Source organism: Pipistrellus hanaki (assembly GCF_964339955.1).
Source record: "Pipistrellus hanaki genome assembly, chromosome: 7".
In the NCBI taxonomy this organism is placed as follows: Eukaryota; Metazoa; Chordata; class Mammalia; order Chiroptera; family Vespertilionidae; genus Pipistrellus; species Pipistrellus hanaki.
In genome coordinates this window covers 77564308-77591027 of record NC_140509.1, presented here as the reverse complement: position 1 = coordinate 77591027, position 26720 = coordinate 77564308, and the positions used below count along the sequence as shown (strand labels likewise).

Sequence of the window (26720 nt, the reverse complement as noted above, 5' to 3'; positions counted from 1 at the left end):
CCAGGGTGCTCCATCGGGATTTATGAGGGATCTGTCCATTCTTCCTGCTTTCTTAGTAGCCCCAGCTTAGAAGGACCGCTCCCAGCAGCTAACTAGTCACCTCTGAACTTCACTGGCAAAGACCAGAGGTCCGGACTGACATCTAACAGACCACGTCCCTGGCCTGCAAGTGTTGACCCTGGGCAATGGGGAGGATTTGCAGTCGCCTCAGGCCTCCATCACACTGGCCGGCTCCTGCAAAACATGCCATCGCCGAGGATGTAGGGCAAACCTTTGTCAGCCAGGCAGAGGCACATCCCAGAACAGACTCAGCTGGGCAGTGGGGTGCAACTGCTCAGCTGTCCTGCTGGACTCTGGACCCCAACTCCCAACTCCATTCCCACTGGTTCCTTTGTGCCGGGCTGAGCTGTTCATTCCTTTCACAAACATCTGCACACCTACAGCTGCTGGCCAATAGCACATTCGGTTCCTGTGCACAGAGGGCTGACCTGTGCACAGCTGTATGTCTATGTGAAAGGCTTATCAGCCTTACTGTGCAGCAATTCTCGTTCCACGTGTGCTTTATCTTCTCAACCGACTTGGACCTCTGGGTACTGGGCTCTGCTCACTCATGTGATATGCCATCCGGATAGCCTTGAAACTCAGATTCCCATCTCAACACAATTCTCAGAAGTACTGATTTCCATCTCTTGTAAAAGAACTGCTTCCCTATCATGAACTCTATCTAACCCATGGGCCTCTCTAGCCACGGGCTGAGGCCATCACAATAAAATGCCATTACACACACACACACACACACACACACACACACACACACACACAAGTCCATAAACTTCCGCCAAGCAAGAAGCACAGTCTTGCGATGTTTGCCACTGAGTTAATCTTGCTTACAAAATTTCTTTCTGTGTCACAATACACGTACATACTGAGTCATTGTCCTTCAAGGTCCTCCTTGATGGAGAAATGGAAGCATTTCCCATGTCTCCCTGGTAAAGCTGTTGAGTGTTTTTGTGAAATGTCTTCAGCACGAGGCTCCAAGTGATGAAGCAGCAAAATAAGATTTGGGTAGCAGCCGAAACCGGTTTGGTTGCCGAAACCGGTTTGGCTCAGTGAAGAGAGCGTCGGCCTGTGGACTGAAAGGTCCCAGGTTCCATTCCAGTCAAGGGCATGTACCCTGGTTGCGGCTACATCCCCAGTAGGAGGTATTCAAGAGGCAGCTAATCGATGTTTCTCTCTCATCAATGTTTCTAGCTCTCTATCCCTCTCCCTTCCTCTCTGTAAAAAATCAATAAAATATATTTTAAAAAAAAATTGGGGGTAGCAGAAACCTCAAAATTGAAAGAAGGCCATTTTCAACTGCTACGTGGCTGGGCCTTTGATGCAGTCCTCAGGGATGCAGCCAAGCCGCCTTAGTAAGGTGGCTGCACACAGACGAGGTTCTCAACTCAAACAGCCCCGGGTCACAGCAAAGCAGCTGGACTTGGTCTAAACCCTGGAGATGCCAACTATTCTTTTTTAAAAATATATATTTTATTGATTTATATATTAAATATATATTTATATTTAATGTGACATCGTTACCCGGCGCTGGGCTGGGCTGGGCTGGGCTATGGGCTGCATTTTGCACCATGAGGTCTCAGCAGTGTGGGCTGTGATTTGGTGGGCTGTTGCTTCAGGGTGGTGATGGGACCTGTGTCCCATGTGGGAGAAGCCGAATGTTGCTTTGTGGGCACCAGGTCCTAGGTGCCATTTCTCTGTGCGTGTCACAGCAGCTTCTGTGTTGAGCTTCTGCCCTCTGGTGGTCAGTGCTTGTCATAGGGACTGGTTGGACAGCCAGATGCTTAGCACATTAGCCTTTTATATAGAGAGATATCCTCTACATGTTAATACATTTTTGGTTTCTTTTCCCTGATTACCTGCATATAGTAATTATAGTTGCTCAAACAAAGAAATCACTGTAAAACCTGGCTTCTTTTGGTGTGAGTTACCCCTACTAGTCCTCTGTGGCACAAAATACCTCCTGGGAAACAGTGTGGCTGGTCACACAAACCACCGGGACAGGCCTCACAATTCTCAGCAGCTGTTGAGTAGCTCTTGGACGCCAGGGGCTGCAGCTGGCTTCACACACTGCATCACACGCATCGGATCGACAGAAGTTAAGTATTGCTCACGCCACCCTCCCACCCCCACCAAAGATGTCCACTCTCCAACCCCTGGACCTGAGAATATGTTCACTGACATGGCAAAGAGGGAGTTTGCAGGTGTAATGGAAATGTCATGAAAGTTGCACGTGGATAATTAAGGTGACCTTCAAATACAGAGGTGTGCCTGGACTCTCCAGGTGGCCCCAATCTAGTCACCGGGCTCTTCAAAACAGAGACTGCAGCTTATCTGAGGGCAGACAAGGTCCAGCAGAAGGGGTGCAGCTGCCCAGTGCTGCCTCAGGTGTGAAAAAGCAACCTGAATGGACCTCTCCGTGGATTCTCCTCCGGAACCTCCAGGTAAGAAGCCAGGCCTGTTGATTCCTTGATTTTGGCTTTATGAGACTCCATACAGAGAAACCAAAAAAAGCCCACTTAGACTCTGACCCACAGAACTGGGGACTTTTAACTTGTTCTGTGTTGCTGCTTTCATGATAATTTTGTTACAATGGTGACAGGAAAAGCACTCAGCTCACAGCATTCCTGAGACACGGAAGCACTACAGACACTCAGCCACGGCTATGCTGGGAATTGCCAAGTGGCAGATGGGGTTTAGAAACTGGCCTTTCACCTCCGGGCTATTTTCCTAAATAATTAATGTGTGCATCCGAGGGGAGGTAAACAGTTTTGCATCCATTCACTCCATGGCTCCCATCAGCCCCTAAGAGGTGGGCATTATCATCCCTTCTCCAGAGAAAGGCATGTGTACTTACACAAGTCGGGCTGTTCCTACGTGACAAAGCCACACATTCTTTCCTCTCGCTGCCTTTAACAGTAAAAATGTAATAAATACATGATAGAGGATTAAACAAAGCAAGACATGAAAGTCCAGAGAGGCCAGTGCTTTTCCACTAAAAGGGGACAGAAAGAAGAAAGCATTTGTGCCACTGATGAGATTTTGAGTCTTGATATGACAGGTGGGATTTCAAAAGATGCATGTTCAGACCTGCTTCTTTTGCAAATTTGAAGTCAAATTGTGTGTGTGTGTCTGTTGTAATTGGTCACCGTGGAAGTGAAAATGTTTGGACTTCATCCCGCTGTGAAGCAGCAGCGATACGGTTGGTTGTTAAAGAGTGAACATCTCAGGGCGGGTGTGTTCGGGTCTTGAAACTGACACTTTGCAGACGTGTCCGTGTCACAGTTAATGGGACAGTATGAAAATGCTAATGCTGGCAAACTGCCATTTCAGGGGTTTCATGTCAGAACTTCCTCCAGGGACTATCCACCAGAACCCACCACAGAAACTTGCAATGATTTAAAGGCAGCTGGTGTACAGAGATAGTGCAGGACCGTGGTACAGCCAGGCAACCCTCTCCTCCCCAGCTCAGGAGGCACTGTGCCAGGGCCACACTGGTCCTAAAAATCAATGCTCCTTCCCTTGGCCATAGCTAATTAGACACCTAACCACAGCTGGGTCAGATCCTCCATTCTGGGGATTTGAATGGAGTCTCCGAGATGCTTTGTAAAAGAACCTCTAATAGTAGTTAAACTCATTAGCCATGTCAACTAGAGAGCTGATTTGTAAGGAGTTTGTTTGCAGAGGAGAGAGCAGAGCAGGTATGTCTATAGACAAAAGATGAACTAGCTCAGACAAAGAAACTGGAGACACGGCAGTCCTGGTTCCAGGCGCTTTGCAGGCACTGTGAGGCCTTTCTGTACTTCTTGACCTGGATCCATGAGACACGCCCCTCTTATCTTTTTTTTTTTTTTTTTAATATATTTTATTGATTTTTTACAGAGAGGAAGGGAGAGAGATAGAGAGCTAGAAACATCGATGAGAGAGAAACATCGACCAGCTGCCTCTTGCACACCCCTTACTGGGGATGTGCCCGCAACCAAGGTACATGCCCTTGACCAGAATCGAACCCGGGACCTTTCAGTCCGCAGACCGATGCTCTACCACTGAGCCAAACCGGTTTCGGCTGCCCCTCTTATCTTTATAAGAAATATTCCTTCCCAATTTCTTTAGCTTCTCCCAGAGCCTCACACAGGCCCTTTATCTCTGAATCCTTCCTAATCCTGCCCTTCAACTGGCTAACGCCCTCTCCTCCGGTACCCCTGGGCCACTGCTGGACCCTTCTGGCCTCTTCAGGTTCCTCTAACACTTTACTACTTTTGGAAAGTGTTCCTAAACCCCCAAATCTGAGCTAACAATCCCTATCACACCCTCCACTGCATCCTGCACTTCCCCTACTAAAGCAATCATCACACTGACTTAAAAAAATTATCTATTTATTTTTATTGTGGGAAGACTGGTTAATGACATTTCAGGTGTGCAACATCATAATTTGATAGCTGTATACTCTATTGCGTGCTCACACCAAAAGTCTAGTTTCCATCTTGTTACCATATATTTGGCTCCCTTTACCCGTTTTGCTCACTCCATCCCCTTTTTCCCTCTGGTAACCACCATTCTGTTGGCTGTGTCCATGAGTTTGTTTTGTTTTGTGTGTTCATTACCCTTTTGTTTTCTATTCCACATTTTGCAACAAGATGGGTGGATCTTGAGGGTATCAGTGAAATAAGTCAGAGAGAAAAGGACAAAAACCATATGACTTCCCACTGGCTTTCCACTCCTTGTCCCTTAGGATTCTGGGTTGGCAGTTGTTACTGCTCCAGTGTCACAGGGTGGGGCCCCTAAATATTTCTGGAAGGACTACGGGAAATGTTTCTTAATTTGATTTACTAAAGGAAAATAATACTAAGATTATGTTTTTAAACATCTGAATATGAATGATTAATGAATTTCCCATTTGCATATATGTTAGAAAGAGTAATAACTTAGGACCAGTTCAATATGCTTTTGTTGTCTCATCAGCATCAGTGTATTACTTTGACTCACAGAATCTCCTTTGGTAATGTACCTCATTATGAATTTAAAATTCACATTTCACTTATGTGACTATGGTCATCCTTTATGAAATGTCTCACTTAATAATTAAATAATTGCAAGATTATTTCCTCTAAAATTTAGGAGTTCTATTCGCCCAAAGACTAGGGGGAGGAAAGGAAGAAAATTTAGGGTTTCTTTTAAAGACTCTTTCCTTTCTCTTCATCTTGATTTAAACAACTTTTCATAACTCCCCCCAATTGCTTTCATGAATGCTTAAAGCATTATTTTAGATAATTATATACACACCCATAATCATGTGTATATTTTGTCTACACATAGCATTAAGGTGTATACACACTGATTCACAATGATAAAAGTGAACTTACTGTTGAACACAATATTACTCTTAAGAGAAGCTTTTCTAAAGAAACTGATCATGGGTTAAGTTTAAACTTTCATAGTTAAGTTTAAAAAACATCCAGTATGTTGTTTGCCCCAAGCTGAGATGGAAATAGTGCCAAAACTCAAGTCCCGTTTCCCTCCTATTTCTCTGGCAAAGGAATAACTCCTAGACAGGAGTCCCATTCTTTAAGTAATGTGGGTGAGAGCCTCAGAGGGCCAGGCAGGGGGCTGGTGGGGGCTACGGGGTGTCCACCGGAAGTGGGTGCAGGGGGAGGAAGAGGTGTGCCCAAGGTCAAGGCCCAGGGGAGGCATCCAGAAGCTCTGTACCCTAAGGCAATTTGCTTGACCTTCCTGGCCTCAAGTGAATGGGGAAAATAACACTGAATTAAAGTGTTGTTCTGAAAATTAAATGAGATTATGTATATAACGTTGTTAGCACAGTGCCTGACAAGAAGTTAAACACGCAGCAAATGGTATGCTGTAATTATTTTCACACTTTCATCCCTCCAGAATCAAAACTGTAAAGGAGAAGAAAAATCTGTGCAAAAGATGAAAGTGCAAACATCTAGTTCTTGGTTGCTTTAATTATACTTAGATCAATCTTAAGGAGACTATTCTCTGAACAAGAAGAATAACACATGTTCTCTTGGGAGAAACTCGGGAGCATATTTTAGAGCATAACTAAGCTGTTGTTTTTTTTATTAAATGTGTGGTCTTACCTGACCGCCTCTATTTTAAACCTAAAGAAAAAGAAAAAATCACCAGACATTGTTATTGTTGTTATCATAAATCAAATATACCTGCAAACAAATAACTGAGGTTTAAGAGTCAATTAAGGAATAAAAATCTTCTCCAGCCAGTTTTGCTCAGTGGATAGAGCCTTGGCCCAAGAACTGAAGGGTCCTGGGTTCGATTCCCTGTCAAGGTCATGTACCTCAACTGCAGGCTTGATCCCCTGGTCAGGTATGTACAGGAGGCAACCAATCGATGTGTCTCTCACATCGATGTTTCTCTTTCTCTGTTTCTCCATCTCCCTTCAACTCTCTAAAAATCAATGAAAAAAATATCCTCAGGTGAGAATTAAAAAAAAAAAAAATCTTAAGGCAAAAATTCCGTTTAAAAAAAGAAATATCTAACTTAAGGTACTTAAGGACTTGTTATATAAAGATGGAAAACCCTGGGGTGCATTATATATGCAGACACTCTTTCATGCCCGTCAATGAATTGTTCTGTGCCTCAGGGGGGTGAAAACAGGGTGAGGAAAGGGGCAGGGATCTCATGGAGAGGTGGAGGAACACCCTTCCCTCTGTCAGTTTGGTACCACCTCAGGTCAGCCCCTGAAAGTGCTGTCTGTGAGCTCTCCATGTTCTGGGAAACCTTGGGGATACTAAGGTGATGAATGAGATTTCAGATCCATCAAAGGCTTTTCCTTCCTGAGATAGCTTTTGAGCAATCCCATTGAGAACCAAAGGCCAGCAAATACAGTAACCAATCATGTAATGAGACAGCCCTCCCTCTCAGGAGTTCTACAGCGCAGCAGCCAGTGCCCAGCGGTCAGGGGAAAGGTTATCTGTCAGTGCCAATGTCTGGAATTCACCTCTCAAGGTTCCTGGAAGCAAGAGGGCTGCTCAGTCCCTGCTAACCAGTCACCCCCGGATCACCACGTAATCTGACACGTGTGACATATATAATCCCACTTCTGCTGCTCTTCTCTCTCCCTTTGTGTCCTTCGCATCACCTCTCAGAGAGAAAACGCAAGCGGATGGAAGATGATGAACAGGAATGGGTAGAAAAGTATGGCAGAAAAAGACCGCTAAATTAAGCCAAATACTTGATTATCTCTGGCATATCTATAATAATAAAAGCGTAATATGCTAATTAGACCGGCCAGCCAACGAAGCTGGGGCTGCGAGGGCCAAGCCCTTGTACGAATGAATTTCGTGCATCAGGCCTCTAGTCTATAACAATAACAGCGTAATATGCTCATTAGACCAGCCATCCTCCCAGATGGCCTTCTGGACAAAGCCAGGGCTGCGAGGGAAGCCTGGGTCCTGGGTGCCAGAGGGAAGCCGGTGCCAGCAGCTGGGTGAAGAAAGGCCTACTTTTGCATGGATTTCATGAATCAGGCCTCTAGTATGATTATGAAATCCTAAACCTCACTTACCACATCAAAGTTAAAGTAGAGGGTTTAGGTCAAGACTTTGACTTCTCAGGAATACAAACATCCAGAGTAATTTTCCTAATGAGGAATCTATAACAGCTTAACTCAGATCGGGTAGTGTAGTTTGTCAAACTTTTTCCTAGTCCCCCAAAACTGAGATTACTAAATTCTTGTGGCTTTACCTTATGAAAATCTAGCATGTAATTCTCTAGATCACAGGTGGGTGGAGAACTACAACCACAGAAGCAAATACATGACTTCCAGGCACAGTCTAAAGGCAACGCATTAAAGAAGCGCTAAGAAAGGAAGAGGTGAGCAGAACAGAACCTTCCTTCCCCACTCCCCCGAGGGCAGCTGTTCTTAAAATTCTATACATCAGTTCATCTTGGAATATACATCTTGGAATAGGATTCTTTCTATTTATAAAATTACAATTGTCTATTTGTGTTCAATCCATCTTAGAAACATTTCACAAGGCATGGGAAATAAACACATCCTTTGATTTGTACTTTTCTTATTTAAACGGCAATCAGATTTAAAATTCTAATATTGAAAGCAATAGATGGGTTGGGGCTTAAAGAAGGGGGGAAAGCGAGAAACAAACAAACAAACAAAAACAAAAACAAAAACAAAAGATGAAAACATACGGGTGGCCAGGAAAGAATACCTTTACCTCCCTCTATTAATCAGTTTTTATTAAACAAAAATCTCACATTGAAATCTAACAGGAAACAACTTTAAAGTTCAAAATAACATCACAGATCAAAGGCTGATGTTTTAGGCTGAATCATAACAACGTGTCATCGTCATCCCTTACATTTAGACTAAATTCAGTCAGAATGTTCTTCAGAACGTCTTTAAGAATATAATGTTGCGATAAAAAGAAGTAAACCTTTAAGAACATCCGTTGTTCTGTCTCCAAATCTAATCCTCCAGGCATAAACTACAAAGTTAATAAAGAGCAGATTAAAACCAGCCAAGGACAAATTATTAACTCCGTTTTCCATTTCATTCTTCGATTCTTGTTTTAAATGCATTGGGAATCTCTGCTCCCAGGTGGCTAAAGCTGCGGCTCTGACAGTCAATGGGTCTTATCACAAAGGGCGTAGACACTTCCTAAATGAAAGCACCATATGCCTAATTAGCGAGCTATATTTACACCCGCAGCGATCTCCGAATGAAACATTTCAGCTTTTGCACTCACACATATTTCTTTCTTTGCTCCTAAGGTGTTCTTCCAGATTTCATTCTTCTGCCCCCTCTCCCTCCCAAATCCCCATCATGCCAAAATAATAATAATAATAATAATAATAATAATAATAATAATAATAAAATAATCTGAGTATTAGAGAGATAGCAGGCCAGGAAGCCAGATGTAACCGGACACTGGTTCTCCTAAGGATGAGCATCACTTCTATAACGATTGAAACAAGGCGAAAGGATGCTTACTTTCCTGCCACAGGAAGCAGGGACCTGGGCAACAGCAAAGAAGGTGGCAGCAGCAATACGAACTGCTGTGTAACACGGCAATCCTGCAGCCAAAACTTCCTTCCTTTCCTGGAAATGACTTCTTGAATCCAATTACTTATGAGCAATGCCTTTTCTTAAGAAAAGTCCAAGCTATCATTCCAATCAACACCTAGTTGCTAAGAAATAAATACTGTTTATTGGATGTGCTACAAGCCAGGCATAGTGCTGAGTCACATATATTGTCTACTTTAATTCTTACAACTCTGCAAAAGAATTATTAGCTCCATTTCCCAGATGGGCAAAGGGAGTCTCAGAAGGGTTTCCCTTCCAACACAATGCTAGTTGGACTACAGTTTTGGTCACACCCTTGAACTGTGTCTCATTTTGGTTATATTTAAGACAAATTGCCTTCCACTTTACATTCTGGGCTGTGAACCGATGAGATATTTTAAAGGAAAAGGTGTCTCCACACTCGGGATTATCTTCCAAGCAGACCCTCTAATATATAAAAATCCTGGGTCATAGTGACTGGAGGCTGACTGACTGGAAGTCAGTGCTGGCCCCCAAGCAAGCCTTAAGGGGCAATCAGGCAGGCAGACCAACAGTTAGAGGTGATCAAGTAGGCAGGCCAGCGGTTAAGGGTTATCAAGTAGGCAGGCAAGTGGTTAGGAGAAATCAGGTAGGCAGACTGCCCCTTGCCTGGCTGGCCCCACCCCCAAGCAAGTGGTTAGGGGCAATCAGGCAGGCAGGCAGAGTGGTTAGGGGTAATCAGGTAGGCAGAGGTTGGGAGTGATCAGGTAGGTAGGCAAGCCGTTAGGGGAGATCAGGTAGACAGACAGCCCCTCGCAGGGCTGCCCCCTCTCCCCAGCAAAGAAAGAGGGAGGCCCGGGCTAGCCAAGCCATTGCACCCCAGCCTGTCACCTCCACAGGGAGGCTGAGGCCACTGGTGGCAGGGGAGGGGGGGCAGCACTGCACAGATGGCAAGCAGTGGCAGTGGCGGGGGTGGGGCCAGCTGCCTACAGCCCAGGGCAGGAAAGCTCCAAGAGGCCCTGATCTCAGGCCAGACCTAGGGACCCTACCTGAGGGGTCCTAGATTGTGAGAGGGTGCAGGCTGGGCTGAGGCGGCGCCCCCCCCCCCCCCCCCCCAGTCGAGTGCACAGATTTTCATGCATCACACACAGGCCAAATACAAATAATAAGTGCCAGGGGAATTTGCTGAAGGGAGAGATCAGAAAAGGTTGGGAATGTGAGAGAAAACTTCATGAAGATCATGAGCAGGTGAGAAGACACTCCAGTTGAGAGGAATAAAGCAAGGCAAAGCTGTAAATTTGATGTGTTTTGAAGACAGTGACTATGGAAGTTAGTTGAAGCAGAGTCCCTTCTAACTTCAGAGATAGGACTCACCGGGCTGGCATTGCTCAGTGGCTGAACATAGGCCTGTGAACCAATAGGTCACAGTTTGATTCCCGGTCAGGACACATGCCGAGGTTTCAGTGTGGTGCATGCAGGAGACAGCCAATCAATGATTCTCTCTCATCACTGATGTTTCTCTCTCTCTCTCCCCTTCTCCCTTCTTTTCAGAAATCAATAAAAGTATATTTTTAAAGTAGAAAGAGAGATAGGACTCAAGGAGCAAACCAAGGCAGATCTGTAGAGGAGGAATCTCAGCCTAAGCATCTGGAACTTCATCCCAGAGTAATGCTTTTCAAACTCTAGTCACCGGTCCAGCAGTGTCAGCATCACCCAAGAGCATGTTAAAAATGCAAATTCTGTGAGCCACTCACACCCACTGAAGGAGAACGTAGGGGGCAGAGTCCAGCAATCTGTCAGTAAACATGCCCGCCAGGGGAATCTTTGAGTAGCTAACTCCATAGGAAATGAAGGACCACTAAACCTCCGAGCTGGGCAACAGGAGAGAAGTGATATTTTAAGGTTGATCTAATAGAGATCTGCAGAATGCATTTGAAAAGGGACCATTTGCAAATTCATAAAATTCATAGTTTGCACCATGCAAATATTTATTTTGAGATAGCACTTTTCAGGAGATACAATATTAAATTAGGAAACAGAATTCTTTCTCCAAATGTACCTTCTTACAGAGAACATTTTTATTAAGTTCTGATTTCTCTTATGGAAAATAACACCTAACCTGTGACTTTTCATTTCAGTACGGCATCGTTAGCATTACTTATGAAAACACCATTGTCCCTCAAAAGTTTTTCTCTAGGATAGGAAAAACACACACCTTTAATGAGGTGTATCATATATAAAATTGAAATGTAAAATGAAAATAAAAACGGTTCTTATTAAATGTAGTCTAATTTCTAGATAATAGTGGACAGAAATAAATGAGAACTTTACCCAAATTAAAATCAGCAGAGCTCTCTTATCCATAGTGGATCTGTTCCAAAACCCTCAGTGGATGTCTGAAACCACAGAGAATGCCAAGCCCTATATATACTATGTGTCTGCCTACACATACATACCTACAATAAAGTTGAATTTATGAACCAGCCACAACAACTAATAATCAAATATAACAATATGCAGCCACAAAAGTCATGTGAATGTGGTCTCGCAAAAGACCCTATTGCACTGCACTCATCCTTCTGGTGATGATGTGAGAGGACACCATGCCTATGTGACAGATGAAGAGAGGTGAATGGCATGGAGATTGTGACACAGCGTTAGGCTTTCACGAACCTTCTGATGATAAGGGTTCTTTGCCCAAGCAGCGGCCTACAGGAAAGGTCCATCTGATAACCAGGGTGGTTTCCACATGACTAACCGGCAAGGAGCACGTACTGCATGGAGACGCTGGACCGAGGGATGATTCACACCCCACCGGGGACAGCGGAGATTCCCTCTCGCTGCTCAGAAGAACACAGAATTTAAAACGTCTGGGTTGTTCATTTCTGAAAACGTCCGCTTGATACTTTCAGACCACGGTTGACTGTAGGTAACAGAAACCGCAGGAAGCAAATCCGTGGCTAAGGGTGGACTACTAGGCCCGAAAAACAAAACGCTGAGTATGAAAATAAAGCAGGCTAACTCTGAAAGGAAACGGAACTTTTACGTTCAAGGAAGAGTGGACCTTCGGGAGCATCTCCCAGTATCTACGTTTACCTCAGCTCTATGACAGCTGCCCAGAAGGTGTTGTAGGAGCCACCTTCACAGCCAGTTTACAAGTCATGGAAGAAAATGAACACGGTTTCTCACTTTGTAAATCATTCTGAAAGCAACTTTAAACCTGGAAAAGGTGTTCCTACATGGATATAGTCTTTATTCACTCACTAGATGCAGTTCTGAGTCACTGTTGGCTGTTATCAAGAGTCAAGTGTCATAAACCAAAGACCTTATATACTTATATACATAGTCCATGGACATGGGCAATAGGGTAGTGAAAACCTGAGGGGTGGGTAGGGGCTGGGAGGATCGGGGAAAGACGGTAAAAGGGAGATATTTGTAATACTATCAACAATAAAAAGTACATTTTAAAATGAAAAAAACAAACAAAACAAAACAAAAGTCAAGTGTCCCCTCAGAAGACAAGGGCTTGGGGGCCATGAGGATGGGGGAAGGGGCTCTAAAGATGGTTGGGTTCTACCTCTGCATGACATGATTACATAAAGGTGGGGGCTGTCACACTCAACCTCTGCACATGTTTGCTTTAAAAAGCACACTCACTCAACAAATATTTACTGGGTCACATTACAGGCAAGGCTCAGGGCTAGCTGACAGGTGGATAGATAAGAGGAAAGCTTTCTCCTGCTCAGCTTGGTGGCTCTGGGGCGGACTCCGGGCTTCGAAGAGCCAGTGTCCTGGAGATTCTGTCCTCCTGGAGGCAGAAAACACAGAAGCACTTCCAAACTATGCTACCATTCTACCTGATTACTGATAGAACACTTCATTAATCAGACTTTTTATTCACCCTAACTGCTAAAGCAGCTTTCAATAGTAGTTAATGAATCATCTTCATTTTTTTATGCTCCTCATACTGACCAACCCTCACTTTTTTTCTTAAGCTACTGAATTCTTCATCACACACTCTAAGCTAAGTAACCCCTGGGAGGATTAGGCAATGAAGACTAACCAAAATGCTTAATAGGAGTGAATGTGCACAACGTATTAACACATGCCAATTATACAATAAAACACGCTTTCGAACTACATAAAATTCCTTTTAGACTTATTAAGATGCCTTATGAAATTGCTGACTCGGGCTAATAACTCATGAAAACACAGTATGAACTGTTTGAGGCATTTCTAACTATGAGTTGAAAACCTGTAGTTACCATTTTATATACCACTGGGACTACAAAAGTAACACATCTTAGAGAACAGCATCCTAAATATTCTAAAATTAGTATCTCAAACCACACTTTATAAAAATAATGTAATATCTTATGTCATTTGTTATGCACCATGTTAATGTAGTCTCAAGGCCAAATTTAAACAGTTCTGACATTAAGCAGTCTTTTATGAACTAACCAAGGTCAGACTACAAATGCATTTTGAAATATGTACCTCTTTGCCATCTTAAAAAAGCAGGTCTAAAACCACATTATTAGGAGGAATTAGCAAAAAGTAAAATAAAAAAGAACAAGCCCTAACTTCATAAATAAATCATGCTTGTCTTTTATTCTAAAAGAAACACTTTAGATAAAAAGTATATTTATCCTATTTGAAAAACTAAAGGCTTCTAACATACAAAAGATTGGCCTGCCCCTTCACACATAAAGGTGTATACAGTTACTGCTATGAATTCTTATGAATGATTTCCTTTGGGTTAATTTTCTCTTTAAAAATTTAACTTTGTAAGCCTTGCCAATTTTATGGTATTACTAAAATCACTTCTGAAATTCTATTTGGACAACTTTTGATCTTCAACTATACTTTAAAATAATAGAAAATCATTCTAATTAATTCTAAAAAGAGAAAGATCCTCCCTCATCCTTTCTGCAATCTCCAGAGATGCCATAGCTTCCTTAAATATCTGATGCAAAAACACCGACTATTACTTAACAGTGAAGATAAGCCAATGGGAGCTTCGTTGACATAAGATGTTTTTAGTAGTCCCCCATTATCTGTGGTTTCAGTTACTCAAGGCCAACTGCAGTTCAAAAATATTAAATGGAAAATTCCTGAAATAAACAATTTATAAGTTTTAAATTGTCTGCCCTTCTGAGTAGTGTGATAAAATGATAAAACGCCTAACCTGCACTAACCCTGGTGTGAATCAGCCATTTGTCCAAGGTATCTAGGCTTTATACACCTCTGGACCCACTGTTAGTCACTAAGTAGCCCCCTGGGTTCTTTGATCAACTGTTGCTGTATTGCAGTGCTTGTGTTCAAGAAACCCTTATATTATTTAACCAGAGCCTGGTGCACAAAATTCATGCACGGGTAGGGTCCCTAGGCCTGGCCAGAGATTAGGGCTCTTTGGGGCCTTCCAGCTGCCAGCTGGGGCCTCCCTTCTCTGGTTACTGGCCAGGCCTTCCTTCGTTCCACACCGCCCCCAGGTGGTCAACATACATCATAGCGAGTGATAGAACTCCCAGTGGAACTTCCATGGGGACACTTTGCATATTAGCATTATATATATATATACACATAGATAGATAGATAGATAGATAGATAGATAGAGAGATATAGATAGATAGATAGATAGATAGATAAATATATAATAGATATGGATAGATATAGATATAGATATAGACTTAGACATAGACATATAGATATAGATATAGATATAGATATAGATATAGATTTAGATAGATAATGGCACAAAAGCACAAAAGTAGTGATGCTGGCAATTTGAATATGCCAAAAAGAACCGTACAGTGCTTCAAGTTAAAAAGGTATGTATGTCTAGGAAAAAAACATAGTATATATAGCGTCTGGTACTATCCACCGTTTCAGGCAGCCATGGGGATCTTGAGCATATCCCAATAAATAGGAGGCTGTGTTCCTGTTGATATAGACTACTTTTTATCTCAGGTCCCAACCCAGACAAGAACAAATTTTTTTAAATTAATTTTTATTGACTTCAGAGAAGAAGGGATCAATAATGAGAGAGAATCATTGATCAGCTGCCTCCTGCATGCCCCACAGTGGGGATGGAACCTGCAACCAGGCATGTGCCCTGATAGGAATCAAACCATGGCCTCCTGGCTCATAGGTTGATGCTCAACCACTGAGCCACAGTGGCCGGGCTTGTAAGGTTTTGAAAATAAGATGCTCTCTATTGCTTTTCAGGACTTTGCCTCCTTCGAGAGTCCATATCCCTTAAGACAGGTTAGAGCCATATTCTCTGACATTCCACCCAACAGGCCTCCAAGCTCTGCCTTCTTCCCAATCCTGCTCCTTTAAAAACTTCCTCATAGTATATAATTCACAATGAGGATATGCGGTTAGCTAACCAATGCAAGAGAAAATGTTGCTCCAAGGCAAATTAAACATACAAGATACTGTTCTATCACCTATGGAAGGAATGAAGACTCAATAGGCTTCATCATTATATTATAGGAGGAAGTACACATTGTTTTTGGAAAGTAATTCCTCAAAATATACAATGATCCTTTGACCCATTCATTTCCCCTTTTAGGAATTTAAATGGAAGTGTTATTTATGGATGTGCTAGCAATGAAAAGTGAGGTGAAAAGTTAATGGACAAAGGTGTTTATCTCAGCAATTTTTATTTAAAAACAAAACAAAACACCCTGTAAATAATCTAATTGTTCAGGACCAAGGGAATGATTTTAAAAAAGCTAGGATGCTTTTTTCATATATTATACTATGTGTGTGGCTGAAACTGTAGTAAGAAATAACTTATATGTTGGGCTGGGTTGTGCTACTGATACTACTTGTGACTGAGTGACAGACTGAAGGATTTTTTTTTTCCTTTTTCCTACTCTTGAGTCCTTTTAAAAGGTTCTTTCCCAAGCAAGCATTCGTTCATAATGAAAGAACACAATGAAAGATGCTTCCTTCTTTTACAAACATACTCTCCCCCTCGCTAACACAGATCTCAAAGTAGAACAATCTTTGCCGGGGCCGCTTTAGTGATATACGGCACTTCTAACGGCAGCCTTTCAGAAGCAATACATCGGCGAAAGGGAGGCCTGATGGTGCAATTTCTGGGAATGGGATTCGGAGACTGGGCACACACGCCTGTGCTGCCTCCCTCACTCCACAGGCCTGTCCCTCCGCCTTCTGCCCTGACAAACTGACACCAGCCCCTTGCAGTGGTTCCAGCACACCATCCTATTAAAGAGGAACTAGGGCCAGACAGTCCTGCCCCAAGAAGCATCAGCTCAGGAACGCTGGGCGTGGCCCCCGGCAGTGGGGGCCAGGAGCCCTGGCCTTCTATGTCTTGACTCTCTGGCCCCTTAGGAATCAAGTGTTCTTCACAGGACTTTGAAAAGGCCACTGGGGAGGAAGGGTTTGGCAGATAGGGAAATGTCAGCAACAGCTCATGTCTCTGGATGGCATGAGTTCATGTCCCAGATACCGTCACTCACAGCCAGGGTGCATCAATTCTTGCCACACCCTTTCCCATAAATGCCTGGCCTAGGCAAAGGGGCATCCCCACTGGTGTTGCAACAAAGACTGTCTCAGCGCTGCTCTTCAACGTCTCCTTGCAGAACTGGATGTCCTTCACCAGGTTTCCCGCCCCTCACGTCCAGCCCAGGCCTCCCCTCACGCTGGAAACTGGAGGCAGGATCATGGATGGGAGGCCCACATACAAACACGTGGAAAACTGCAACTGCAATCCATATACCGTGGCCTGCGTGTCTCCGGATGACAGGCTGGGGATAAGAGTGACCAAAAAGCAGTGCAGAAAACCAGGGACTGCGCCTCTGCTAAGGGTAAGAGCCAGTGGGCTGACAGAAAAAGGAAGCGAGGGAGGGAGGCAATTCAGTTACAAATGCCAAGCCACTACAAAGGATGCCTACCTGCGCCTTTTAATTTTATTATCTCTGCTCTGAATTATCCGCAGGCCTGCTGCGTTCTGAAGTACCTACAGCAACTGCCAGAGTATCCGGGACACAAAAGAGGGCTTTGCCCCTTAAATGCTCTTAAACCTTAATCTCATTAGGTTTTCTTTCAAGCACCTGCTGATCTCAGAAGTCTTTATCAGAACTCTGTGGGGTGGGGCAGAGCTGCTGCATTCAGAGCCAAGGACTTAGCCAGTATTGCTCTCTCAGGATGTACCTTCCCCAGCGAAGATGTGTCATCTCCCCTCAGGATGGATGCAAAGGGCTCTGGTGCCGGTCTACCACTCAGGCCGGAGCAGGAGGAGGAGACAAGCCACTGGAGATGAGAAGGCACAGGCTGAGCGAGGCCTGGGCACCGAGAGGCGGTTCCCATCTCTATCCCCAGCGCACTGTTTCTCATCTATGAGGTGAGTGCTGGGCTTCAGGCTCTCTGAGGTTGTCCCGGGCCTGAAACCCTAGTCAAGCTCAACTCAAAGCTCTCAGAAAAGGCCCCAGATCACTGTTGTATATGAATTCTGACTACCAAGTGACAGACTGAACTCTGATTCTAGAATTAATCATAATGATATAAATGTTTGCCAAGTCTAAAATAATTTTTCCTCTCTCTTCTTAAAAACATTCCCCCCCAAAGACAAAAATGAAATTGCACTTGACTCAACCGCTTTCTCTATTTTGGGGAATAATATCCATGTTTAAGGAGATATAACTCAGCAACCGTGATTCCTCTCGGAAGATGGTACTTCAGTAACAAGCACATTAGACTGTGAGGAAGAGACGAATCAATTGTTTACCACCTATTTTGAAGTACACAAGCTGAAGAAGCATATACTTTTAAAGATACCTAAAGTCCTTTGAAATGTGGCAGAAATCTGAGAAAATCAGTCAACAGCACCACAATAAAAGTAGAGCTGTCTGCAGAGATCATTGTAATCCCGTTAAGCAGCACACTTATTTGAAGTTGTTTTTGATAACTTTTTGAAACTTAATTACCCACATCCCTGGTTTATCAAACAGCATATGAAACAACATCATCTTGGTTTAACAGCTTTAGGCAATAACTAAAACAGTAATAACAGCAAGTAGCATTTATTATGCACTCACTACATGCCTGATAACCAGATTCTAAGTGTTGTGTGTGGAGGGTCACATTTAAGCCTTCTGATCCAACAAAAATGGGTGCTATTATTATCCCCCCTTTTACAAATGAGAAAATTAAGCTCTGAAAGATTAAAAAAAACACACAAATAAACACACACACAAACAAAAAACAAAAACAAAAACAACTTATTTAAGGTCACAAACATTGTAAATAAAAGAGGACCAACTCTGCCGAAACCGGTTTGGCTCAGTGGTAGAGCGCTGGTCTGCGGACTGAGGGGTCCCAGGTTCGATTCCGGACAAGGGCATGTACATTGGTTGCGGGCACATCCCCAATAGGGAGTGTGCAAGAGGCAGCTGGTCGATGTTTCTCTCTCATCGACGTTTCTAGCTCTCTATTTCTCTCCCTTCCTCCTCTCTGCAAAATATCAATAAAATATATTTAAAAAAAAAAAAAAAAGAGGACCAACTCAGACCTGGGGCATGCATCTGCCTTCAGAACCCGCCTTGCTTACCACCATGTTGCTACAAATGATGGCGCAGGGAAAGGTGAGGGCATCAGAGAACCTCAGGACCTACCTGAGTGAAGAGAGCTGTGTGCTCCTAGAATGAGGAATCTACAGATTGGTGTAATTTTTTAAAAAAATATTTTTTTATTGATTTTTTTTTTTTACAGAGAGGAAGAGAGAGGGATAGAGAGTTAGAAACATCAATCAGCTGCCTCCTGCACAACGCCCCTCCCCCCCACCCCCACTGGGGATGTGCCCACAACCAAGGTACATGCCCCTGATCGGAATGGAACCTGGGACCCTTTGGTCCGCAGGGTGATGCTCTATCCACTGAGCCAAACCAGTTATGGAAAGATTGGCGTAATTGTGAATGTATGACCACTTTTTAAAAAATGTAGTCCTTCAGGTTAGCTATCAGTTCTTCTGTTACACTTAGTACAGTGTCAAAAGAATATGTACCAAGATGTGGCACACACACACATACTGGAATGTTGCTCAGTTATATAAAAAGAGAAGAAAATCTTCCTATCTGTGATAACATGGATGGGCCTACAGGTTATTATGTTAAGTGAAATAAATCAGAAGAGGAAAAATAAAGAATGAGTTCACTTACCTGTAGAAGATAAAAAACAATGGAACAAACAAAAGAGAACCAACTCAGAGAGAGAGACCCACCAGAAATGCTGCTGGAGGGGAGGAGAGGGAAGGAGATGGGTGAAAAAGGGGAGGACAGCTGGGAAGTACCAACTGCAAATTACAGAACAAGTCACCATAGAGAATACAGTCAATAACATTGTAATAACTATGAATGGTGACAGGTGGGTACTAGTCTTATCACGGTGGCCACGTTGTTAGGTTTATAAATGTCTAGTCGCTGCGCCGCACACCTGAAACTAATACAATATTGTATGTCCACTATAATTAAAAATCAATTTAAAAATAAAAGAGTATATACATTGATAGTTTGAAAGAGCCCCCCCAGTCCCATGCTGTCACAGCCTTCTTCTCTAGGCTGTCCCTCCTATCTGCTTTTCTCCCTCCCGTTTTTCTCCCTCCCGTCTCCTTGGAAAGAATGCTCAGTTGGATGATTAGATATGCTATGCTTCCTGCAGAGATATTTATAAACAGGATAAAATGCCTATCAAACTTTCCCTGGGCAGCTTTAGAAAGATGAAATCTTCTAAATCATGCCAGTAGTAAGATTAAAAAAAAATGACTGTAGGTAACATAACTTAACAAGAATATGAGGTCAATTTGATATTTCTGAAGAATGACATGGTGTGTGCTTTGTACTCTGCATCAGGGTCAGCCAATAATGAACACTTCTTTGGCATGTTACTGAGGATGCGCTCCATGATGGGATCGTGAGCAACACTCACCAAGGATGGGGTGTGTCCCCTCTCAACTCAAGTCTACCCTGACTGGCAATATGACTTCCAGAACAATCTCAGTGCATCAGTGGCCTTTCCTGTAAAATGAACAGCTGAGCTATCTCTAAGGTTTCGTCCAGATGCAATACTTCATGACTTAGACTTAGAGCCTATGTTTACTTTTAAAAATCAGAGCTATAATTTTTAGGGCATATTGTTGATCACAGAAAAATTAATTTGCAGAGTTTGTGTAAAGGACCTTTAAACAGATTTAGGAATGAAGAATTGCCGGGAGTGGGGGGAGTGAGGGGGGTGGTTTGGGGGCGGTTAGAAGTATTGTTCAATTACTTAATACTAAGCAAGCCACTAGGCTAAGAAAAGTCAAGACTTAAGTTTCCCCAAAGAAAGAATTTCTTCGTTAAGCTATCAAACACTGGTTTCTCCTTTATCGTTTTTGTCTGCTTGTGAAGAAAGGCATTTATTTCATAGTATCTCTAGAGCTCCCAGAATGGCTGCTTCTACTGTGACCAATCAAAAGTGATCTTTGACAAACACATTCATTTCTATGGTTGCATAGGTTATAAAGAACTTAAAAGGCCACAGTTGTCTCTACTGGCCTATAGGGTAGAAGCAGACTCCAGGGCAGTTTTGATCTGCCCGTGTACAGGCATACCTCATTTTATTGCATTTTGCTTTATTACACTTCACAGAAGTTGCCTTTTAAAATTTTTTTTTTACAAACTGAAAGCAAGACCCTCCACCAGCAAAAAGATCACAACTCACTTTATTGCGAATCTCATTTTACCGCAGTGAGTGCTCTGGAACCTAACCAGTGACACCTCTGAGGTGTGCATGTACACTCAGTCCTCCTCACTCATACAGTCCTGTGGGTATCCCCTCCCTCTGACCTTGAGGCACATGTCTTAAACTCACTCAAAGAATTTGTCCTACCGCAAATTATGAAATAGTTTAATACAAATATATGGAGATTCTCCACTGAATTCCCACACATTCGGATCTCATACAAAGGCATTCTTTACACATGTGAAATACTAGGATACATTTCTCCAGATGGTTTCCTTTAGTAGCTCACATAAGAAATGCAGATGCAGTAACTCAAAAAATGCATTTACCTCTTTTCACACCCTTAACTAGATTCTAAGTCCTCAATACAGCTCCTTTATATGAGTCTTAAGTTACCTGAGAAGATGAAGACAGAATACTCCTCTCAAACAGATTACTAATAGTTTACAGAAAAATTAGGCTGTACATAATTGACTATCCATTAACAATCTTTTCTTGCTTTCTTATATTAATGTTCAATGGTCAGTGTCTACTCTGGTGCTTAACCTGTTGAAATTCAAATTTATTCATCTGCTTGTCAGAGTCAGAGCCCTTCCTAGACACTCCAAAATGGACCTGTTCTGGGAACAGTCCTTTGAGTGGGGACATTTGCATTTGCCCGTATTCAATGTGTGTGTTTCAGAGCAGAGAGACCAAAACAGGCAAGGTAACAACACAAGGGTGGTATTTAGTAAGCTCCTTCAGAGTCAGGTCTTCAAAGTGTGGCTTTTATGATTTTGCAAAGATCGTTTTCCACACCAGAACTACCCATACAAATAAATTGGAAATTTAAGTTTCAAAATAAAAGTTTGTTTTAATCTGCCAATGTAGGTTATTCATACGCCTAATCCTTCATAAAAGGGTTAACTATTAATAGTTTACATAAATTGTAGATTCAAGAACAATCTAAAGCTAGTATAAGGTATAAAAATAGATTTTAGCTATCAGCCATCAATATGAAAATATTTCTAAACTTATACAAACAGGTCTGCAATGAAAAAACAAACAAAAAAACTAGAGCCTGTTTAGAAGTCAACAGTAACCCCACCGCTGATAGGACCTGATGCCTTACCTGAGAGACCCCAAACTGGCCAATCGGCCCCAACCCCCACCCCATTTAGGTTGGTGGGAACTCCCCCCAAAAAAATCACCCTAATTTTTTGAAAAATTAAGAAATTTTCTAACTTCTGTGCTTCGTTATTCTAATACTGTTTTTAAAGCTAAGGACAACTTGAGTACAATTTTTAAAAGATCAAACTCATGAAAATATATACTATATATGTCTTACAAATTTCAGAGTTAATTTATTTACAAACTTACCATGGGTGTGTGTGTGTATGTGTGTGTGTGTGTCAACTTCAATTTTAAGTTTTACACCAAGATTGAACATCCATCAAATAAGTACCGGAAAGCAGATAATGCCTTTTTGTGAAGTGCACTAGGCAATATCCTATGTGAAATTACAGACTGTCTTCTCTGGGCACAAACTTGTTAAAAATTTACCACAGTTACCAGTAACACAACCATGTTGGCAATACAAAAATAGTATTGGCTGTCTATAAACCAAATAAAAGTTTGGCTCAGGAAGTATAGTCTATGCTTCCCAAATATATAGGCTTGCCTATATATCTTTTAATTTTACTATAAAACTATTAGTACATTTAGGTGCAACAGAGAGCCTAAATATGTAAAGAGAACTATAAAATATAGGAACGGTCAAGATCAAAACCAGGGCAAAGAAGACCAGCAGTCCATAGCGGTACCTGGAACGGAATCTAAGTGTGTAAAATTAAAAGTCCAGTGCCCTCTTCACAATGGGCAACCGCTCTCTTCTCTCTGAAACGGAACATTTACAGCCCAGTTTTAGACTAGCATGAGTTCCTTTATTATTTTTATTTACAAAGGAACACATCTGCCTGAACTAATCTGATGAAAAAACCATAATCCATTTCTTCCCGTTAGACTTTGACTAAATACTGAAGCTAATTATGCTGGCTTTTTTTTTTTTTTTTTTTTTTTTTTTTTCTCACAACATGGAATATAAAGAACACATTTAGTTTCACCACTTCATGCAAGACTGGGCAATTTCAAAGCATCTAGGTGCTAACATATTGGCACCACGTGGACACGGAAGGCAACCTAAATTCCCTTTACATGGTTAATTATGACCTTTTGATTTAGAGACACAGATAGCAGGAACCTATCAGGGACAGATATGCATGCTGCCGATAGCACTGCTACTGTCCCACTGCTTCTGCTCTACATGCACTCTGAATCCCTATTGGTCAGCCCCCATAGCTTTTCCACATCCATACATCTTTAAAGTAATTTCCTTGGACAACAATGGGCTGCCCTAACTGGCAGCTCATAGGAAACTAGAAGCACAAGACCTGACAATTACAATGATTCAAACTTAAGAAAAACATAAGCAGGCACAGATTTTGGGTGAATTTACCTATGGGTTTTGGTGGGCTATTTTTAAGGAGGCTGGGGGTGAAGAGGGGAGGGAGATGGATGGTGAGAAGTAGAGCTTTTCCCACCTTCCTAGTTCGGTAGCCCTGCTAGATTTTCGTGGGGGAGGGAAACTGCTGGACAAAGTTGTCAGGGGGTTTGGGGGGGGAGGGTGAGTAAAAATCCATTCCTGCCAGTCTAGGGGGCTTCTGTGCAGAACAGGAAGGGTCTCAGAGCAGAGCAGCGGAAGGGCTATGGAAGGAAGCTATATGCACGGAGGGGTGAAGGCAGGCCCCGGAGGGTGACTCAGAGGGACTCAAACCCACCCTAACTTCTCTAGCGCAGCTTAACCAAAGCCATCCGGTCTCACAGGAAAGTCACAAATCCTATGACAACGGAGCGTATTCCATTCTGTAGCCACTCAAGCTAAACACCAATTCAGCTCCTCAAAATTCCCATGACTGTCTGAAAAATGGGAGTTCCAGGAAGCCTTCTCTCCTGATTACCTACCCAATGTCAAAACGCCAAATGTGTATTCAGAGACTCTTAATTTTTTTAAAATGACGAAAACATGACTTCCATTCATAATGTATCTCAGCAATCTGAATCAAGATGTGAGATGACATGTTTTGTTTTGTTTTTTAATATGGTTCCAACATCTCTTGGACCGTGTCAAAACCCTGATTGGTATAATTTCACACGGCAGACTAGCTGTGGAAAGAGGCATGTCCACATGCCTGGCCACAGGTGACACGGGGGACAGGGAGGAAGTCCAGGGTTTAAGTCCTGACCCCATCAACAACAGGCTCTGGGCCCTACCACGTTCATCTCTAAAATTATTTTAAGGTCCCCTCCAGCTTTAAGCCAGTCATGAACCAGACACATGGTACACATTCTAACTGAAAATAACGAGAGAGAAATTAGGAAAGACCTCATTGAAGTCCATGTTTGTCCGAGGTTAGGTCTGTTATCATTGTAGCAAACCTGTTGCATCACATGAAACACTTATTTTTCTGACTACAGCGCAAATGCAAGAGCCAGGAGCTTTGGCTTTTTCCATTTTTCATTTTTTTTTTTTTAAGTTAAACACCCCCTCCCCCAAGGGTAGCAAGTTCTCAAGTTTCACCTTGATAGGCTGAAAGTATACACACACACACACACACACACACACACACACACATACACACACACACACACACACACACACACAGGATGCCACCTGGCAGACCCGGCAGCATGCATGCCTGAAGGCTGGGGCGGGCTAGCTTTGCGGTTCCAGTCTTTTTATCACGTGTGATTGATGCTTCGCGTTGACATTGGCTTCCTTTCAAAGCCACGTCCACGTCTCACCGGGGCTGCGTGGGACCTCCACGGCCCCTGTTCTCAGACAGACAATTCCCAGTTACCAGCCAATGGGAAAAAAAAAAGCGGTTTTGCACACACCACTTGCCCAGGCAGTTCATGCCTCCCTCGTGTGGAGCATGCAAGTGAGAAGCAACGGAATGCAACCTCGGAGAGTCACTGGCCGCACAGATCCCACCGCTGCACAAAGAGGAAACGAAAGAGCCTTGGGCACCACACCTGGTGGAGGCAGTCACCCCCCATGCCCCCTGGACCCTGTCATAGGCCAGCACGCATAGTTTCCAAGGTTTGTCGTTTTCTCCCTGAAAAAACACGGCGGGAGCGGGGTGTGTGTGTGAGTGTGTGTTAATGTATGTATGCCCAGTGGGCATTGCTGAGCCCGTGCACTCACCTCCTTGATCTTCGCCCTCTTCTCTCGGACGGCGGCGTCGGCCGGCTCCCGGTCCACCGTCCCGATGGGCGGCACGAAGCGCACGGGGGGCAGCCCGCGGTACCCCGCCCGGTCCCGCAGCTGGTCCTGGGCCACCTTCTCCTTCTCCAGCAGGATGTCCCGCTGGATCTCCTCAGGCTGCTTCTGCAGCGTCTCCTTGGCTTCCCGGAGCGCCCGCTCGTGGTTCTCGCGGATCCGGGCCAGGTTGTCCTCCAGGCCGGCGCCGGGGTCCCCGGGGGCGCCCCCCTCGCCGCCGGCGCGCGCCCCGGGCCCGGGCTTGCGGTCGGCGGGCGGCTGCAGGGCGGGGCTGGCGTGGAACAGCACCCCGCTGAGCAGCTTGGAGGAGTCGGGCAGGAAGAAGATCGCCCCGAAGCACAGCGTGATGAAGGCGCTGAACACCAGCAGCAGCACGAACTTCTCCGTCAGGCGGAAGGCGGAGGGGCCCGACCCCTTCCTGCCGCTGCCAACGCCGCTACCGCCGCTGCCAACGCCGCCGAGCCCCCCGCCCAGGCCGCCGGCGCCCGCCGGGCCGCCGAACAGCGGCAACAGGCCCCCCACCGGCATCGCTGCCCCCGCCGGGCCGCCCGCTGCCCCGGGGCCCCGCGCCCCGTCGCTCAGCAGCCAAACTTCGCCGCCGCCCGGCGCGGTCCGCGGCTGCGGGGCCGGGGGCTCCGGCGCATCCAGGCCGCCCGCACCCCGGGGCTGGGCGGCTGCAGGCACCCCCCGGGCACACCGCTCCCCTCCGGCTCTTCCTCCCGGGCTGGCGGCTCCTCGGGCGAACCGGCAGGCGCGGCAGGCGGCCGGCGGCAGCCCCTGCGGGAGAGAAGCGGAGAGACGCGGTGAGGACCGGGCTGGTGACAAAGTTTCCAGCGGGTCCCCGCCCTCCGACGGCCGCGGGAGCCTCCGGGACGGCTCCCCGGGCGCGGGATCGCGGGTCGGGGCGCAGGGCACCGCCCTCCGAGCCCAGTGGCTGGACTTGGGGGGGAGTTTTCGGACCCCGGGGTGGGGGACGGAGAGGTGTCCCGTGCGCACCTGGAGCTGGGAGGGTGGCGCGCGCGCGGGCACCTCCTTGGAGAGGGGAGCGCCCCTGGGGGCAGGCAGGGCGCAGCGTGGATGGAGGGGGGACTCGTCAACTTCGCCCCCTCCCCATCTCGGACCACCGGGACCGGCTGCCTCTGCTTCCCCGGCGGCGGCTGGGCTGGCAGCCCGGACCGTGCGCCCCGCTGGCTGGCTGGCTGGCTGGGAGCGCGGAGCTGCCCGCCGCCCTCCGCCGCGGCCCCGCGAGCACTGGCCCCGCAGCCCGGCGCCCGGGCGGTCGGAAACGGGGGCGGGGCCGCGGCCGGAGAGTGACGGCGCGGCCGGGCCAATGGCGCGCCGCGCAGGGTCCCTCGGGGGCGGGGCGGAGGCGGGGAGGGCGCCGGGCGGGGCAGCGAGTTTACGGGAAGCGCTGCCTCGCGGGGGCCCGGCCGGCCGGGGGCGGGGAGGTCCCGGGCCCCGGGACGCGCGGCGGGGCGGGGCGGGGGGTTCGCGGTGGGGTGGGGGGTCAGGGGGTGCGGGGGGAGCTCGGAGGCCCGGCGGAGGCCCGGGGTT

At 45.2% G+C, this 26720-nt stretch overlaps 1 protein-coding gene across 1 annotated transcript in view; it reads right to left on the bottom strand.

Annotated features, from left to right (window-relative positions):
* The window catches only part of MAN1A1 (mannosidase alpha class 1A member 1), a 143636-nt gene extending 117199 nt beyond the window's left edge, over positions 1-26437 (bottom strand). Inside the window, exons 1-2 of the mRNA XM_084889940.1 lie at positions 26163-26437; positions 25092-25943 (exon numbers count right to left, since the gene is read on the bottom strand). Coding sequence (XP_084746066.1) covers positions 25092-25694 — 603 coding nt within the window. The 5' untranslated portion in view covers positions 25695-25943; positions 26163-26437. The remainder of the gene's footprint in view (positions 1-25091; positions 25944-26162) is intronic.
* Between the last annotated feature and the right edge of the window lie 283 nt (positions 26438-26720).